We start from the raw sequence: 17,404 nt of genomic DNA on the forward strand, positions 1-17,404 counted from the left end.
TATATTGGCCAATGATTCAAATATGACACTATGGAAGGCAAGGTGCTGCTCTCAAACTTAGTTGTGTGCGTCACATTCGTTGCACACTAGACTTAGTTCGGAGATAGTCTCTTGAGCTGCTGTGTGACCCAATGTATGAGGCATCGCTAATATTTTTGTTGTCCTTGTTCTATTGTGCACTTGTTGTGAGCAGTCACCTCTAATGGCATGTGTTTTTTATGCAGAGTGAGAAGATCCAGCTTGGAGCACCTGCGGAGGTTCCCGGCGAGGGACCTTCCAAGAAGCGTCAAGGAAGGAAGGCTACCGTCGGCCACTTCCATGACGACGTAGGGCAGCTTGCAATCCCTTCCAAGTTTGTCAAGTGGTTCGAACCAATCCCTTCGAACATCATCGTCCGCAACAAACTGGTTGCAGCTGGAGGATGATTACAAAGAAAGTCGGTACCGAAGCATTCATCGACCAGGGGTGGACAGCCTTCGCCATCGCCCATTAGCTAAAGATAGGGCAGTTCCTCACCTTCAAGAAGGTGTCCGCTAGCGAGTTCAATGTGGTCATCTTCGACCACACCTGCACTGAGGTGATGACCAGGTGTGTCGTCGTGGAAGAAACAGTTGAAGCTCTGCTGGTATTGTGTCTCTGTTGTCCTAGTGTGTTGTGTCTGAACTCTGTTCAGTGAACAATTGTCCTGTCGAGTCGACTGAACCTAATTCGTATCGTCTATGATCTATCTTGTTGTACCTGATCTTGTCTTCTATAATTGCTTGTGTGCGCTATCGATAGATCACTGATAACCTCACCACCCAAGAGAAGAGGTAACCAAAACCTAATTTTTGGTTGCAACCAAACAACAATATCCGCGATTCGGGCTGCTACATGGCATTAAAACCAACCTACTAAACAACCAAAGCTCAAATCTTCACGGGGCCAAAAAAAAACTCTTCGCGAGCAACCAAACGATAGACCAATTCGGACCATGGCCCATATAGAACACGCAGGGTGTCCTATCTCACTGGCGCATTGAGACGAAAAACTGGCCTAGGCTCCCAAACAAGCCCATACTCATCTGAAAAAAACTTGTGCTCCCTCTGATCCTAAATATTTATCGCATATTTAGAATATATATAGACTAAAATGTATCTAGATTTATTGAACTTTCGACAAGTATCTAGGCAGAAGGGAATACTCTACTAAGATATATAATGTGAAAAGGAGTACGGAAAAATCTTGACATAACTTTGAGTTTGATCGCAGAACTTTAGGTTTTGAGCCGCTTGCTAGCTATTCTTCTCTCAGGTGGTCGCTTTCCTTCCCTACTTTCCAGCGGAACTCCAATGGATAACTAGAATTTATCTCCTTTCTCAATTCAAAAGGGAATCTGTTAAATATTCGTTATTTAGTGCAAGGAGTAACCAATGTTCCGTACCAGCTGGAAGTTCTTGACTTTGTCCACACCAGACATAAGACATAGACAGCTGAATAAACCATTATGAGAGAGCATATTTGGTGCACCCGAGCACCTGGTTTTTGTAATATTTAAAAGTTATACTTCTGTATTTTAAAAAATCATAAACTTTATTCCATAAATACATACACATGTTCTAAATACATGTGCAAAGTTTGGGTACAAATTATGTTGTATTTTGAGCTACGGAAAAATAATAAATTTGTGGCTGTATATAGGGATGGAAAATTCGAATTTTTGTCAGATATTTGTCTTTTTATAGCTTAAAATACAACATGTTTTCATCCGAAATTTACACCGTACCTTTAGAATGTTTATATGTATGTGCACATTTAATTTTAGATTTTTTGGAATCACAGAATTTTTTTAAAAAATAGTGGGAACACTAGTGCTCATGTGCCAAAGATACTTTTCGTCAATTAGACTATAATTTTGTATCGAAAGATTAGCAGTTGTAGCAGAAGTCTTTACTCAGATTTAAAACAAGAACGAGTTGACAGTTGCACCGGGCGGCTCAAGGCTTCTGAAAAATTTCACGAATAGTCCACTGTGTGGTTAATCAATCAATTAGTTATTAAACGAATCACAACTGACAACACCAATTGTTGTGCTTAATTAATTAATACAGTAGCATTGCTTCAGGTTGCAACGACGTTCTTTTCTTTCTGAGCGCTGCTATACGTACGACAAATTGTGTACGATACTTGTCCGATCTTACGTGGCTGCGACCTGCGAGAGACTTCGTCACGCGATGCAATGGAAACGTGGTATGGGCCGGAGCAGTCTCATGTTTTAGTAGGCCCGACCTGTTAAGTAAAACAACGTTTTTTCTTTACTTTGTCCCTTTGATTCTTCTCCAACGAACTGCCTAGCTGCCATTGCTCTTCTCGACTTGTTTTGGGGGAGGATGAGGATGCATGAAAGGTTATAAGAGTATCTCCAACATGCGCGGCAAAAGGCGCGTGCGGTAAATAAACTGCCGATTTGGCGCGCACATGAGCCCGCGCGAATCTCCAGCGGACGCGCTAAAAGTTTTGCCCCGCGCACCCTTTTGCGCCATCCTGCGCGCCAAACTTGGCTCGTCGACGGCCGCGCGCGCTATAAGATGCCACGCGCGCGCACCCAACCGTCTGATAGTTTCAAATCCCCCACGTCTCACTTCTACGCCGAGATCCGCAGCGGCGACGAGCGCATCGGGCTCGGGACGTTCGAGACGTCGCACGAGGCGGCGCGCCTACGACGCGGTCGCTTGGCGCCTCTATCGCTCCCGTCGGACGATGAACTTACACGATGTGTGGACGCTGGAACAGGCGGAAGCGCTCGCGTCGCCGCCTCCGGTCGTCACACGCGAGCAGCAACATCGTCAGCTCGAGCAGTGGCTCGTCATTGCGGAGCGCGACGAGCGCCTCCGCCTCGAGTGGGCGCGCCAGTTCCCGGAGGACGTCGCCGCGATGGAGGCCTTCTACGAGAAGAAGGAAGAGGAGAAAGCGGCGGCGAATGCGGCGAAGAAGGTGGATCGCGAGGAGCGGAGGGCGAAGTCGGTGGCGAGGAAGAAGGAGAGGGAGGAGAAGGCCGCAAGGAAGGAGGAGGAGAAGAAAAATAGCGCCGGCCCGTCGACGATCGTCCTCTCCCCTTCCTCCTCCTTCGAGTGGACATCCACTCCGGTGTCGTCGACGACTCCGGGCTCGTCGGATTTCGATTGGGATTCCGAGTTGTTTAGGGTAGTTTCAAAATAAATGTGGTTGTAGCGTCGAAGTTTGCAATATATTTCGTATTTTCAGTTAATTTTTCATGTTTTGTTTGATCTATTTCATATGCAAATATGATCAAAATGTTGTTTCCGCCATGTTGCGCGCTGCATAATGGAGAGCTCGGCGAAGGAACTTTTTTTAGCAACGCGCTGCATAATAGAGCATACAACGGGGAAAAATTAAGCGCAACGCGCGGTGGTCGTAACGATATATAGCGCGCTAAATTTTAGTACGCCTGTTGAAGATGCTCTAAGATCTGGAGTAAGAGCAGGGTTTGAGTTTGATTTGGGCTGGGCCAGAGACTTTCGCGCGTGGGTCAGTAGTTAGCGTTGAGTTGGCCTAAAAAAACGTTCTGGAGGAACTATCGTACAGGAGTCGTACGTTAAATGTCGTGTGTGAGGCAAATTGTGTACGATATTTGTCCGATCGTACAGGTCGCATGCTGGAGATGTGTACTGCTGGCCAAGACAAGACAGCGATCACGCATAGATCTCGCCACGATGAGATGCTGGATCGATCAGAAGATGGGGGTATATTATGTACTATATATGGTGAGCCAGCACGAGACAGAACGAAGATTCTGTATTTCTGGCTATGAAAGTGAGTAGAAAATGGACCAGCACAGACGAGAAGACAAGCACCAATAATCCTATGTCATTTAAGTACCCATTTGTCTTGTTTTAGAATAACACGGTAGTATCTCTGTCAATTAGGAGTTTGCATTATCTAGTACATGATGATGATGGATGCCTCTACCAACAAGCCTCGTCGCATCCGTTGTTCGAAACTTAGTTTAATTTATGTAGTACAGCACACATGATAGTTTATTTCTACAAACAATTGTGTATCTTTGTGGTTTGATATGATCCTCCATGTGACCCGATCCGCCATGACAGCAGCAGACCGTTCGCTGGTGAGGTCACTACTGATCGATTGAGCAGATAATGCAGGTAAATTATTGTTGTTTTAAGATGAATTTCAGTTTTTACCCTGTAGTTCTGCATTTGTGACACTAATTACCCCGCTGAATAAAAAAATTGTAGATTAGACATTTTTAGAACATTTGGACCCTTGATTTCTGGTGTGTATTTATTGAGCAAGGTGTGAGGTGATTACCGACTTTCAAAAATATCAGTACGGGGAAGAGGAATGGAACAATTGGATAAAAGAAGTCTGGACATAATTGTAGATGATGGTCTCCGATATTTACACATTTTGTCGCACCACATCAACGAAATACGCCGGTCCTATCTAACAAAAACAAACAAAATGCTAAATTAGGGTAAAACCATGTTTAAAGACTCCTAGATGTGATATTTTTGTGAAAGTTACACTAAATGGGGTAATATGTGTCACAAATGCCCAACTATAGAATAGAAAGTGGAATTCACTCTTGTTTTAACTTGTAACAGCATCTACTCCTCTTGTGATACAGAGGCCGGTTGTAACTCATGATCGTATTGACTTATGCAAATTATTGGGTTGGTATAAACTCCCTTTATCCAAAGAATCTACTCCTCTTTCGCAAGGTTTATTTATCTTTCTAGACCACCCTGTGCGATTACAAATTATGCCAGCCTCCCCTCAAATCTTTAATCTCATGCATCCACCCTGCTGCAGTTGGCAACTCACTAGCCAGCACGCCTGAATTACAAGGGAAGTTATCAAGAAAGGTGACAAAGACAAACTGAGCTTGTCTGTATCTGCATGCATGCATGATGACAAGGATTATTATGGCTGGTGTCCACATGCTAGGTGAATTATTTGTAATTTCAACATAATGTGAATAATTTGAAAGAGAGGGCTGGGACATACTGATATGCGGGCATGCAAGTAAGTCTAGCTGATTAGTCGAAAAGTCTTCTACCTTTTGCTTGTAAGCGAACTATTGTACAAGTCTTTTCCTATTTGCAAAAAAAAATCCACATATATATTAATAATCATCGTCAACAACAGTATAAAAACTCTCAAAAGTAATAAAGATTACAAAATATTTTTTGACCACCTAGCAACGACTACACATTGGCACCAGCCGAATGTGGATCACAGTCATCATCCCTGCATCACAAGGTTTGGTAAAACTTGTCGTAGTAGAGCTTGTTGTACTAGATAGACATAAAATCATCGCGCTAAGACGCTAAAGCATCAACCACCGTTAATGATAACAACCGTAGATTGGAAGAGATAGATCTGAAAACACACAAAGGAACACAGAAAATGACGCGCTAGCGGGAGAACCTTGTTCTAACCTCGGGGTTTCTTCGTTTCCTCACCATTCCGTAAAACACACAAAAAACCTAAACAAGAAACAGGAACAATCCCACTAGTGAGAGACTGTGGTCCTCTAGATGTCCAATGTCTAAAAGACCATCGGAGGCGGGGTGGGCCAGTGGTGGCACCGTCGGAGGAGATGGAAACCCTAGTCACCTTGAGATATGTTTTTCTTTTCTCCTCATGTACCGGTTCAGGGCGTCTCGCAATATGGGTTGTCTGGTTTAGAAACGTGTGTGATAGTCTTTTTCTACAATGTTTTTCATGTTTTCTTTTCCTTTTTACAAAAAATGCTGATCTATTAATAATCACCAATAGCACTAAAAACAACCAACAAAATAATAAAATTACAAATATACCCATAAGGGCATGTATAATGGTTTAATTTCAGCCAGTTGCCAATGTCATTGTTGTGCTTGAAAGAAATAGAAGAGGTACTATTTGAATTCTTGTGTTTCGTCCAACTTGCACTCTACATGCCACCAAGGTTGCCCATGAGTGGCATCGTCTGCACGAGCAAGCGACTCCGACTTCACAACATGTTACCACCATCAGGGTCATCACCACAGCAACAACTCGAAGCAGGCACCGGCTTGCGCCAAATAACCAACCACTAGCAGGGGCGACAATGCATCTGCAATTTCGAAGGCATGCAACGGAGGATCACCAAAGTCGACACCCATCACCTACCATCGGTGTTCCTTGGAGCCTTAGATAGACCCACGATGGCATGATAAAACCTAAGGAAGTGTGAACTGCGAACTCGCCTAAGGCTCGACCTAGTGTCACACTTCAAGTCGCCATAGTCAGCACTTGCGGTCCCTTGTTCCTTTCTTCTCTGGATGTCTAGAACTTCTTCTCTTGAACTTTTCAGGCTTGTTATCCTCTATTGTCCCCTACCATCTAAGGTTCGTTCTCTGGTCTATCATCTGCTCCGATTACTAAACTACAAATATATGGTGCGCCTCTAATTCCTTTCTTCTCTTGAAACTATGCATTATTGTTGTCGGTAGGTTTTTCTTTAGTGATCCGGATGTCTAGAATTTCTTCTCATGAACTTTTTGGGCTTGTCTATTGTCCCTTACCATCTAATGTTCGTTCTTTGGTATATCATCTGCTCCGATTACTAAACTATAAATATATGGTGTGTTTCTTCTCTTGAAACTATACTTTCTTACATTTGTTTTCTGGTTTCTTAGGTTTTCTTTTACTGCTCCCTGGATGTCTAGAATTTCTACCCGGTTATCTACAAGCATAAAATCGGAAATAGGTGACAATGGTTTCACTATGCGGTCCCATACCACTTATTTCAGTTTCTCAACAAAATTGGATACTCTGACCATGATTATGTATCCAACTACTCCGTATTAACCACAGGTGCACGACCCCAACCCTAGCCCCCACCGCACCCCCTCCTCCCGCCGCCGCTGCAGGTGGCGCCGCCGGGCAAAGACCCGGTGGCGTGGCGGCGGCGGGGGGTCTTCCTCTGCTGCGTCGGGAAGCGCCCGGCCTAGTCTTCGCGTGGTGTTCTGAGATGGCGTTGAGATGGTGGAGGCGACATCGCATCGGAATAAGGATGCTGGAGCTCGATCCCCATCTCGGCCATGCCACTTGTGGCGGCGCCGGCGAGCTGCTGGCTTGGTTTCCTCTCAGATCTGCGGATCGGGGAAGGGTGGATTCCCCGGGCACGATCGAATTTCGACCCTGCCGTGGAGTTTGCGGAGTCTGTTCTGGAGTCGGAGGAGTGCTGATGGTGTTGCCTTCTCCTCGGCCAGCCGTGGTGGCGAGGGAGAGGAAGGAGATGGCACCACTGCCTTCCTTTTTAGGGTTTGTGTTCTTCTGGTGGTTTGCGCCTGTCACATTTTGCAGCTTCTTCCGGCCGGCCTTGGTGGCGAGGGGAGGAGGCGGTCCGACTTGGCGACGCCAAAATCGGCCAGATGGTCGGGAGAAAGACCCTTCTTCCTCCTTGTCGGTATGATTTGTTGCTCGTTGTTCTTCTTCTTCCTCGCGCCGATGTCGGAGGGAGTTCCTAGTTTGCTCGGACGGATGGCCCGGCCGCGGTGCTCGGACCTGGTCGGTTGACTCGAGTTCCCTTCCTTACGGAAGGGACACTTTTCACGGTACTCAAAGCCAAAGATGGCGACGGCTGCTGCAGGCGTGTTGGATTGGTGTCCATGCCTTCTCGGCACTGGTGTCAAGGAAGGAGGAAGCAGCGTGGTGGCAATTGCACCATGATCGAAGATGATTACCTGTTTGCGCTTGGATGTAGTTCTTTCTGCTGCAGGGGTCTTCTCTCAAGTTTATGGGATGATGTCACAGGGCTCCGGAGATCTTCATGGGTTATGGTGGTCTTAGGGTGTTCTAGGTGTTCTTGGTCCTTTGTGTTTGTGTTTCTCTGTTCTTGTAAGGGTACAACTTTGTATTTTTCCGTGATATGAATGCAGAGAAATTCCCAAAAAAAAATTGGATACAAAAAATTCGCATGTTTAGGACGAGCACGTATTAAAATTCAAAATTATGTAGTTTGGAGGAAAATGACAAGTTTTCAGTGAGCAGTTTGAAGGAATTCCGTAACTTTTCAAAAGGCATGTAACTTAGTACCCAGACACCATGTAACTTGAGAAAAATTGTAAGTATAGTCAAATTTGAAATCAGGTTTCGCAGTCGGAAAGGCTTGTACCCAGTCGGAAAGAGGATTCGATCCAAATTCAAAGCTTCGGGCCACGATGATCTGGCCCATTCCTCTCACCATAGTCGCGGCTTCTCCAAGAGCGCGTCCTGGAAGCAGCGATGACGAGTAATACCAGTCTCCATCCATGACTAGACGTCGCTAAAAACCAGCCAACCTAGCTACCTCGTCGTCAGGCTTCAAAAAAAAAAAAAAAAAAAGCTACCTCGTCGTCACAATCAAGCGCGCGCGCGCCATCGCCCTCTGCCAACACGCCCGAGACGTACCAATGGCCACCGCCCGGTCGCGGTGGAGGCCCTTCACGGCCTCCTCCCCCTCGCCGCCTTCCTCCGCCTCCTCCTCGCCCTCCTCCTCCTTCACCGCCACCATGGACCCGCCGGCGGAGTTCCTCTGCCCCATCTCCGGCACGCTCATGGCCGACCCCGTCATCGTCCCGCCGGGCCGCACCATCGAGCGCGCCTGCATCCAGGCCTGCGCCGCGCTCGCCTTCTACCCGCCCGCCGTCGCCGACCTCCCGTCCTCCCCGCTCGTGCTCATCCCCAACGTCGCGCTCCGCTCCGCCATCCTCAACTGGTGCGAGCGCCTCGGCCTTCCACACCCTTCCCCGCTCTCCCTCGACACCGCCGGCGACATCGTCCGCCGCCTCATGCCGCCGCGCCAGGACCAGTCGAGGTCGCAGTCTCAGTACGGGCCGCCGCGCCAGGAGCAGAGGTCGTCGCAGTTTCAGTACGGCCCACCGAGCCAGGAGGAGAGGCCGCAGTCGAACTACGGGCGGCCACCACAGCCCGCCTCCGTCCGGACAAGAAACCGCTCTGTCTCTGGCGACGACTTTCCGCAGGAGCAGAAGCAGAGGAGCGGGTCCGTGGAGGAGGAGATCATGGCCGTGCTCGGCGCGACGGACACAAGCCCAACTGAGCAGAGGGACGCGATGGCGTCGCTGCGGCAGGCGACGCGGGAGACCAGGGAGATGCGGCTGCAGCTCTGCACGCCGCGCCTGCTCGCGGCGCTCCGGCCGATGCTGCTGTCCGGGGACGCCGGCATCCAGGCCAACGCGGCGGCGGCCATGGTGAACCTGTCGCTGGAGGCGGAGAACAAGGTGCGGATCGTGCGGTCCGGGGCGGTGTCGCCGCTGGTGGACGTGCTCCGGGCCGGCCACCCGGAGGCGCGGGACCACGCGGCCGGCGCGATCTACAGCCTCGCGGTGGAGGACGAGAACCGGGCCGCCATCGGCGTGCTCGGCGCGATCCCGCCGCTGCTGGAGCTCTTCGCGAGCGGCGGCGCGGGCCACCGCGCGCGGCGGGAGGCCGGCATGGCGCTGTACCACGTCTCCCTCGCGGGCATGAACCGGTCCAAGATCGCGCGCACGCCGGGGGTGGTGCGGACGCTGCTGGCCACGGCGGAGGCGCGGGGCCGCGGGAGCGCCGAGGCCGACGCGGACGCCGCCGCGCTGCGGAAGCTGTCGCTGATGATCCTCGCGAACCTGGCCGGGTGCCCGGAAGGCCGGGCCGCGCTGATGGACGGCGGCGCGGTGGCCGCCGTCGTCGGGGTCATGCGCAGCGGCGCCGCGGCGCCGGGGAGCTCGGAAGAGGAGTACTGCATATCGGCGCTGTACGGGATGAGCAAGGGCAGCCTGAGGTTCCGCGGGCTGGCGCGCGCGGCCGGCGTCGAGGAGGCGCTGGCGCCGGTGACGGAGTGCGACGGCGGCGGGGTCGGGCGGGACATGGCGCGGCGCACGCTCCGGGCAATGCGCGGGGAGGACGACGAGATGCCGTTCACGGCGTCAGGGATACTGGGGAGCCAGTGGGGCGACGCGAGCATCGTGTCGGAGGGGCTGGTCTCGCTCCGGCGGCCGCCGCACCAACGGGGAGGCAACCACGGCGGCGGGACGTCCGGGTCAAACACCACCCAGTTCTGACAAAGTCAAAAGTCTTCTCCTTGCGCGCGCGCGCACGCCTCTTGTTTATTCCAGTGTTTGGAATATCTGGTATTCCTTCCCCATTGGTGTTTCTGGAGCTGCTTAGCTGAATTCTTTTGTTCGAATTGAACTGTAATTTTACTGGATCTATGTAGGTGTTCGTTCATGTTGTGTAAATGTAATTGTGATTAAACAAGAAACAACGGTACATTTGTCACATTGGCTTTTGCATCACTCATCGTTGCTCTTTACGCTTGTTGATGCCTATCTTGCTTCTGAGATTACATTTTATCATCCCCAAGAGCATCTCCAGCAGCGTTCCCCAAACCGCGCCGGATTGAGCGGTTGGGGGTTGTGTTTTGTTCGTGCTGTGTTTGGGGGACGTCGCTCCCCAGCCGCGTCCCCCGAACACCTCCCCCAAACATTTAAAATACTTTTTTTGGCATTTTTATTTCAATTTCCACAAACTAATACATAAATGGGTATGTGGTTTCCACAAACTAATACATAGTTGGAACCATGGTGGACACAAATATAAAATATTGCAAATAAACTAAACCTAACTAGGCCGTGCATCGGAGGTTTCCTGTGTTCGCTGCTAAGAAAGAACACTCGAGGGCACACCCTGTCACCTAAACCGGAAAATCCAGCGGGAGGATGGTGCCCTTGTTGGTTCTACCGATGAGGCGAACAGGCAGAAACCTCCGTGCACGTATTCGCCGCGAAGAAACAACACTCGGTCGTCCTCCTCGTCGGTGCTTCGTCCGCCGTGGTAGTCCCCTGTCGCCGTGGTAGTCCCGGCGGCGCGCCGCTCGTCGAAGACCTTAACGCTCATGTCCCTGTTGCCGAAGTAGGAGAACAGGAGGATGAAGCCGGCTTCGAGGCTGTGGTGGCGCGCGAACTTCTCCCAGCCGATGTTGAGGTACATCTTGTCGCGCGCGTCGTAGATCGCGTCGACGATCCACCGGTAGTAGCCGCACGAAGCCTCCCGCAGATGCATCTTGCGCGGGCGTACGCCGCCGACGTACCCGGCGAAGGAGTCCGGCAGCCTCTGGATGCCGCGCAGGTCGCCCTTGAGGACGAGGACGAACTCGAACGGCACGTCCGGCTCCACGTCCATCTCCGACGATGAAGACGAAGGCGTGGGAGGCGACGGCGATCGTTCAGCTATGCCGCGGCCACGACCACGACCACGACCACGGCCGCGGCCGCGAGGTCGGCCTCCGCCTCTACCAGACATATCGTCGAGTCTTGTTTAGAGATGGTGGCGGCTAGGGTTTGGGAGAGAGGCGCTAGGATTTGTGTGTGAGAGGGACGATGAGAGGCGCCCCTTTTTATAGGCCGGAGGGAGGCGGATGAGCGGTGGCGCTCATTAACGCCGGCACGCAGAGCTAGGCGCGACATGACGCGTCGCTGCGCGCCAGTAACTTTCGTCGCGAGGTAGGCGATGGTTAGGTTAAAATTAAATGTGCCGCTGACGGGTCGGCCCCGCCACTACCCGCCTCGCTTTTCGGTGTGTCCGGCGTCCCCAGTGCGTCCCCTGTGGGACGGGGACGGGCTCGGGGCGCCGAACACCGTATCGGGGCGCGCCGGATAAAAATGGGCTTTGGGGGACGCGGCTGGAACGCATTTTTTATCCGGCGCGCCCCAAATCCCTTTGGGGGACGCTTTGGGGGACGCGACTGGAGATGCTCCAAGTTCACTCTTTATGACCTGATGATTTCATCTGCTTTGCAGAAACAAATAGTGATTGAACGTTTTACTGACCAAACTCATGCGTTTAAAAGAACAAATAGTGAAGAGATACTCACTTTAGCACTGAACTTGCACCAAACTGAGCAAACAAAATTCTGCCGCTCAGCTATTCAGGTCTCTTCAGGTTCTTTACACAACCTTTTTAAACGATAAAAACATGTTTCGAACACATCATGGCGCTGGAGAAAATCAAGCATATAATAAGCAAATCCTCGTCGCATTACCACAAAACAGTATAGAAATCGGTCAAATTGCCACAGGTCAACTACAGGTAATTTATTCAATACAACGCGGCTCGAACAGTTCAACACGATGTCGCGTGATACAAGGAACAGAACCAAGACTTCGTGTAAACCACAGCTTTGATAAGTGGTGTGCTACTATTCTAGTAATATACTCCGTACGAACCAATGTCACATTCCATGCTTTTGTCAGCAGAAATGGAGCATTTTCTAGGCGACGGAAAATGGGCATTATTACCTCACAGAAATCTATTTTATTACCACCAATAAACCGTGTGTAACCGCTTCCATTTTACATTTCAATCACGCCTGCTAGAACAACGCTTCCGAACCACCAGCAACCTGCTGCTTGCTTGGCCGTGCGAAAATATGGAAGAAAGACACCAGCAGCAAAAGCTTGGGTAGGAGAAGCAACTGCCAGCCAGACTAAACATCTACAGTAATACGCGGAAACAACGGCAACAACTAGCCTCAGTCAACGGCTGCATCTACATACACGATTGCAATTATTCAGATAAAAAAATCCAAGATAAAATGCTTGGATTTCAAACACATTGCTCCTTCCCTCCTTCCTTAGTACTCATTCAGAAGAAAGATCAACTTGGTATATCTATATGTGTATGCCGACTTCCTGTCCAAAGCTGCGCTGACAGCAACTAGGAAGAATTTGAAGCAGTAAATACACAGGAAACTCTACAATACATATTTGAATGGGATGATTGGTTTCCTCAAAGCCCATCTACTCTATTACAAGGGGCATTGCCTTCACAATTCGGGGCATCCGTCCATTGCTTTAGCCTAACCAAAAATGAAGCATCCGGGGAGCTGACCTGCAACCATATGTGCTATCCAGCCTCTTTGTCTCTCCACCAGAAATTCTTGATCTCCTTTCCTCGTGTTCACCCTACAAAGATTCATCCAATGTCTCTGTCTATCTATCATCCTCTTTGTCATGTATCATTGTAACCAAGTAACGGCTACTGTCAAAACAACTGCCGCAGACGCCATCTCCCTGGCCCGCGAAGCTCCCGAGTACTGAAACCTATGAGACTGTTCTCTGTAGCCAATAAACCAAACGTTATTGTCATGTTACTCTACTCCGGGTCCATCACCGTTCCTACCCACAAAGAGTAGAAGGAACGTATATGTATATACCTCTGTAGGCTTGAGAGTGCGCCGCAGAAGATAGTGTTGTCCGGAAGAGGGAGCCCCGTGTTGGCGCTGTGATCCTCCTCCGGGTTCACCACACTTATGTACAGCTCCTGCCCCAGGTACCAGCTGTCCAGGTTCTCCACCCGCAGGTTCCATATACCCGCGTTGTCCAGGAACACAAGCACAGCAGTCCAAGCGCCCGGGAATACCTGCATTTGCCGTGCACAAACATTCCCAGTCAACCAACCTAACCCATGACAAAATAATCGATCAGAGTTAGTTTCTGTCAGTCATTGCAGTTCATCGCTTACAGGATTTTTCATATGACATTAAAATTGCTAACCCCGAAAGGGGTTGGGGTTTAGTGTCCTTAGCCATACCATATCTCAAATGATATGAACCAGCCTTTATTTAATCTAATCACTATACACAAGACACATTTTCTTCAGTCAGGCACACATAAACATCTTTGACGGTGGTGCGATGCCGGCCTTGGGCTCGCTTTGGGTTGCGTCTTTGGACTCTGACGAGGACGGCGACGATGAAGAGTTGGCTCCGCGGTCGCCGTTGGCCTCCTCTGAAGGGGTTGTTTCCGGCTCGGTTCGCGACACTGATGATGTGCGCCATGATGATGCGGCGCCAGCGGAGCCCTGCGACAACATCTCTGCTGCTGTTGGCGCTCTTGGGGACGAGGATGACTGGGTGAAGGTGGGTCGAGGCGGTCGCCCCAGCCGCGAGCCATCGACTTCGCCTCGGAAGGAAGGCCTCGAGCGTAGTCTCGCTTTCAAGCGTTGGGCTCGTGGGAGATGCTTTCGGTGCCTTGAGCGTGACCACCAGGTCAGCACATGTCGTGAGCCCTTCAGATGCATCCGATGTCGTCGTCCTGGTCACCGGGAGCGTTTCTGCCGTGCACGCTTTCCCGCCGATCATTCTTGCTCTCCGAACGGTCGTGCATGTTCTCCGGACGCAAGTGCTCCTTGTTCGCGGCGCCGCTCTCCGCCCGCACAGCCACGTCGTCCATCGGCGTCCCGGAGTTGGGTCGAGGTCGTGTGCCACTCGTCGTCTCCTGCAACATCGCCGCCAAGGCCCTCTCCAAGGTGTTGTGAGGAGTTCAATGTCAACGCCAGTTTGGACTCCCGCTTTCAGTGCCAGCTTTCCTTGCTACGCATGGAGCTCACCCAGTTGGTTGCTACGCGCGTTGCGGAGGCGATTCGCCCCCTCCGTGAGGAGGTGGCAAGCCTCAAGTTGTTGCTGGCACATGTTGGTGATTCTTTGGAGCCGACGGAGGCATGTTCTTCAGGTGGACATGAGCTCGCCACCGTGCAAGTTTCACTTGCACTTGGCTTCGTTGAGGAGAAGTCATCTGTGGTCGAGGAAGAATATCTCTACAGTTGTTTCTCTCCTCGTGGCAGCCCCGACCAGTCGCTGCAACCTGTTGTGTCGACTGCCTCAAAGAGCGAGGGCATAGATGAGACCTTGGCCCCGGTGTTGCAGATCACGCCAGGGCGACATGAGTTGCGTGGTGATTCTCCTGCGGTGCTTCCGTTGGCGTTATGCTCTTTTGAGACCTTGGAGGTGGCCACGACACCCCCGCCACCACAGTTGGAGCCTTGCCAGTCCCTCGCCTCTTTGGACTGTGGAGCAGTGTTGGCGCCTAGTTCTGAGGCTCTTTTTGCAAAAGAGCTTTGCGGCCTGCTCGCTAGTTTGGAGGCGGCTAGCCCTGGATATGGCAAGGACATTGACTGCGTCAGGCCTCGGAGGATTTGATCAGGAGGGTGGAGAAGTCTCTCAAGAAAGTATCTATCAGGAGCATAAGAAGGAAGAGGGCCGGTTGATTAGTTGTTGGACTATTTTTGGTTGTCATGACCGGACGTTGTGCTCTTGGGTGTCGATTCTAGTTGGTTTAGAGGTTGCATTTTTTTTTGTTGTTTTTCTCTTGTGGGTGTGCTGTTGGCATGGGCTTGCCATGTTGTTGTAGGTTTTCGCTCGGTTTTCTCCTAAAAACTGAGCAACTTCTTCTTAATTAATAGATGAGGCAAAGCTTTTGCCTCCGTTTCAAGAAAAAAAAATGATAGCTATTGTCTGCCATTTCTGGGAGTCTCCCAACAAATATTAGAGGACACTCAAACACTTCTCCACTGAAACACAAAATGCATATCTTATCCTCTGTTTTTTTTTCTCAGGTTACTAGTACTACTTATTTCTATGAATATCCTATCACACCGAAATATATCAAGTATAATTTCTTTGGGTTTCTGCAGACCATACAAGTAGCCAACCATAAATAAAGAAGACACGAATTTCAGTACCTGGATTGTAGAGCGCGCAACACCATCCCATTTGTTATAGGTACCTCGACTGTTGTCAGTCCACAATCCGTAGTCCATCCTGAAAATGAGAACGATCAACCATAAGTAAGCAAAGCAGACCTGGACGAAGAAGAGGGCAATTCAGGGTGCTACGACAGAATTACCCAACGACGAAGAATGCATATCCATCCAAGTGGTAGCTCTGCACTGTCGTGGCGTTGTTCTGGAAGATAATCTCCATGAAGCCTTTGTATGTGCCATTTATAATGGACGTGTCGACTTTCGGTAGCCTGTTCATCGGATGATTCGGAAAATCCATTTTGTACACTCCAGGGACGTTAAATAGCTGCGCAAGAACCAGCGGGGTGGACGGGGCAATGTAAGAGATCCCGTTTATGGTAGAGCGCAGTTGCCCGTCTATGAGCTCCGGCGGTCGGCTCTGCAGCAAGTACACATCGGTCACGGTAATGTCACCGTAGTGGAATGAGCCCTGCGGATTTGGGCGGGCACCGCTAGCGGTAACATTCCACCTGATCAGGATAAGAATGAGCATCATCATCCAACCAAATGAACACAAACCAAAAATGTGCTAGCAAGCATAGAGGAAGGAAGGAAGGCGTGCCTGATGGATCTTGCTTGGTTTATGGAGAATGCGGTGTCATACTGGTCATCCGGGGCGTCAGGGAGCGGACCGGAGGCCGGACCCTGGGAGTTGGAGTAATGGAGAATGGCGACGCCGGTGAGCTTATCGACGGTGCTGGCATCGACGAATCGCGCGCTGGCGACGACGTAGTAGTCGGTGCTGGCGTTCTGGTCCATGGTGACCAGGAACGAGTAGGACTGGCCGACATGGATGTCCATGTTGGTGTAGTTCTGCTGGGAGGTGTAGGAGCCCTCGGTCTCGACGAGGAGCAGGCTGTGGCCCTGGATCCTGAAATTGAGGCTGGCGGAGACGCCGACGTTGTGCACGCGCAGGCGGTAGGTCCTCCCGGGGTCGACATTGATGCGCTCGTAGACGATTCCGGGAGGGACGAGGGAGTCGTTGTGGCGGTAGGGGCCGAGCCCGTTGACGAGCACGCCGTCGGGAGCTCCGAGGGGCGCGCCGGCGTCGAGGGACCTGCGGAGGTCGCGGTGGGACCTGGCGTACCAGTCGCCGATGAAGAGGGTGAGGTCGCCGCCGTCCGGGAAGGGGAAGGGGATGGGGATGACGGCCCTGTTGTTGACGACGATCCCGCCGTACCCGCCGGCGGCGCGGTGGAGCGGGGAGGCGGAGGGGAGTAGAAGAAGCTGCCGACCTGGTCCTTGGCCTGGAAGGTGTAGGTCCAGTTCCAGCCGGGCGGGATGGGGCAGTTGGTCCCGAGCACGCCGTCCTGCCATGGCGTCCGGCGTTGCTGGAGGCCGTGGAAGGTGAGGAGGAGCGGCTCGTCGAGCGCGTTGCGGACGTTGACGACGACGTTCCAGTTGGTGGTGACGTTCAGCGGCGGGCCCGGGAACTGGCCGTTGATGGCGATGACCTTCTGGGCAACGCCGAGGGGCCGGGCGGTGAGGTAGGAGACCTCCCAGTCGAAGTAGGCGAACGGGTCCCCCGCCGACGCCGAGTAGAAGCCGGAGAGGAGGAAGAGGAGGAGGAGGAGGAGCGCCATTGTTTTGTGCTGCCAGCTGAACTGAAGACTGAAGTGGAGTAGGAGTGGGAAGCAAAGCAAGAAAGCGGAAACAGAGGAGGAAAGGGAAAGTAGCCTGAAATTGGGGACAATTTGCTTTGCCTGCTTTGTGCCTTCAGACAAAGCCCAACCCAGCCTAGCCAGGCCCTACAAAAACTAATGGCCTTCAAGGACACTAACACAAAGGACATTAACAC

The 17,404-nt window shown here is 51.2% G+C and overlaps 1 protein-coding gene and 1 pseudogene across 1 annotated transcript; one reads left to right on the plus strand and one right to left on the minus strand.

Annotated features, from left to right (window-relative positions):
• Nucleotides 1-8,387: 8,387 nt before the first annotated feature.
• On the plus strand, nucleotides 8,388-10,298 carry LOC124673447 (U-box domain-containing protein 39-like). Its single transcript, XM_047209528.1, has 2 exons — nucleotides 8,388-8,869; nucleotides 8,927-10,298. The coding sequence occupies exons 1-2, from the start codon at nucleotides 8,442-8,444 to the stop codon at nucleotides 10,086-10,088; spliced, it is 1,590 nt and encodes a 529-aa protein (XP_047065484.1). The 5' UTR covers nucleotides 8,388-8,441; the 3' UTR covers nucleotides 10,089-10,298.
• A 2,744-nt stretch (nucleotides 10,299-13,042) lies between these two features.
• LOC124708321 lies at nucleotides 13,043-17,189 on the minus strand (annotated as a pseudogene).
• Nucleotides 17,190-17,404: the final 215 nt, after the last annotated feature.

The sequence above is a fragment of the Lolium rigidum genome, chromosome 1 (assembly GCF_022539505.1).
Source record: "Lolium rigidum isolate FL_2022 chromosome 1, APGP_CSIRO_Lrig_0.1, whole genome shotgun sequence".
Classification (NCBI taxonomy): domain Eukaryota; kingdom Viridiplantae; phylum Streptophyta; class Magnoliopsida; order Poales; family Poaceae; genus Lolium; species Lolium rigidum.

Bases quoted from the DNA above. Each gene is read 5' to 3' on its own strand.
- LOC124673447 (XM_047209528.1), top strand. From the start codon at position 8,442: ATGGCCACCGCCCGGTCGCGGTGGAGGCCCTTCACGGCCTCCTCCCCC. The intron at 8,870-8,926 runs GCGCCAGGAGCA...CCAGGAGGAGAG, and splicing joins CAGTCTCAGTACGGGCCGCC to GCCGCAGTCGAACTACGGGC.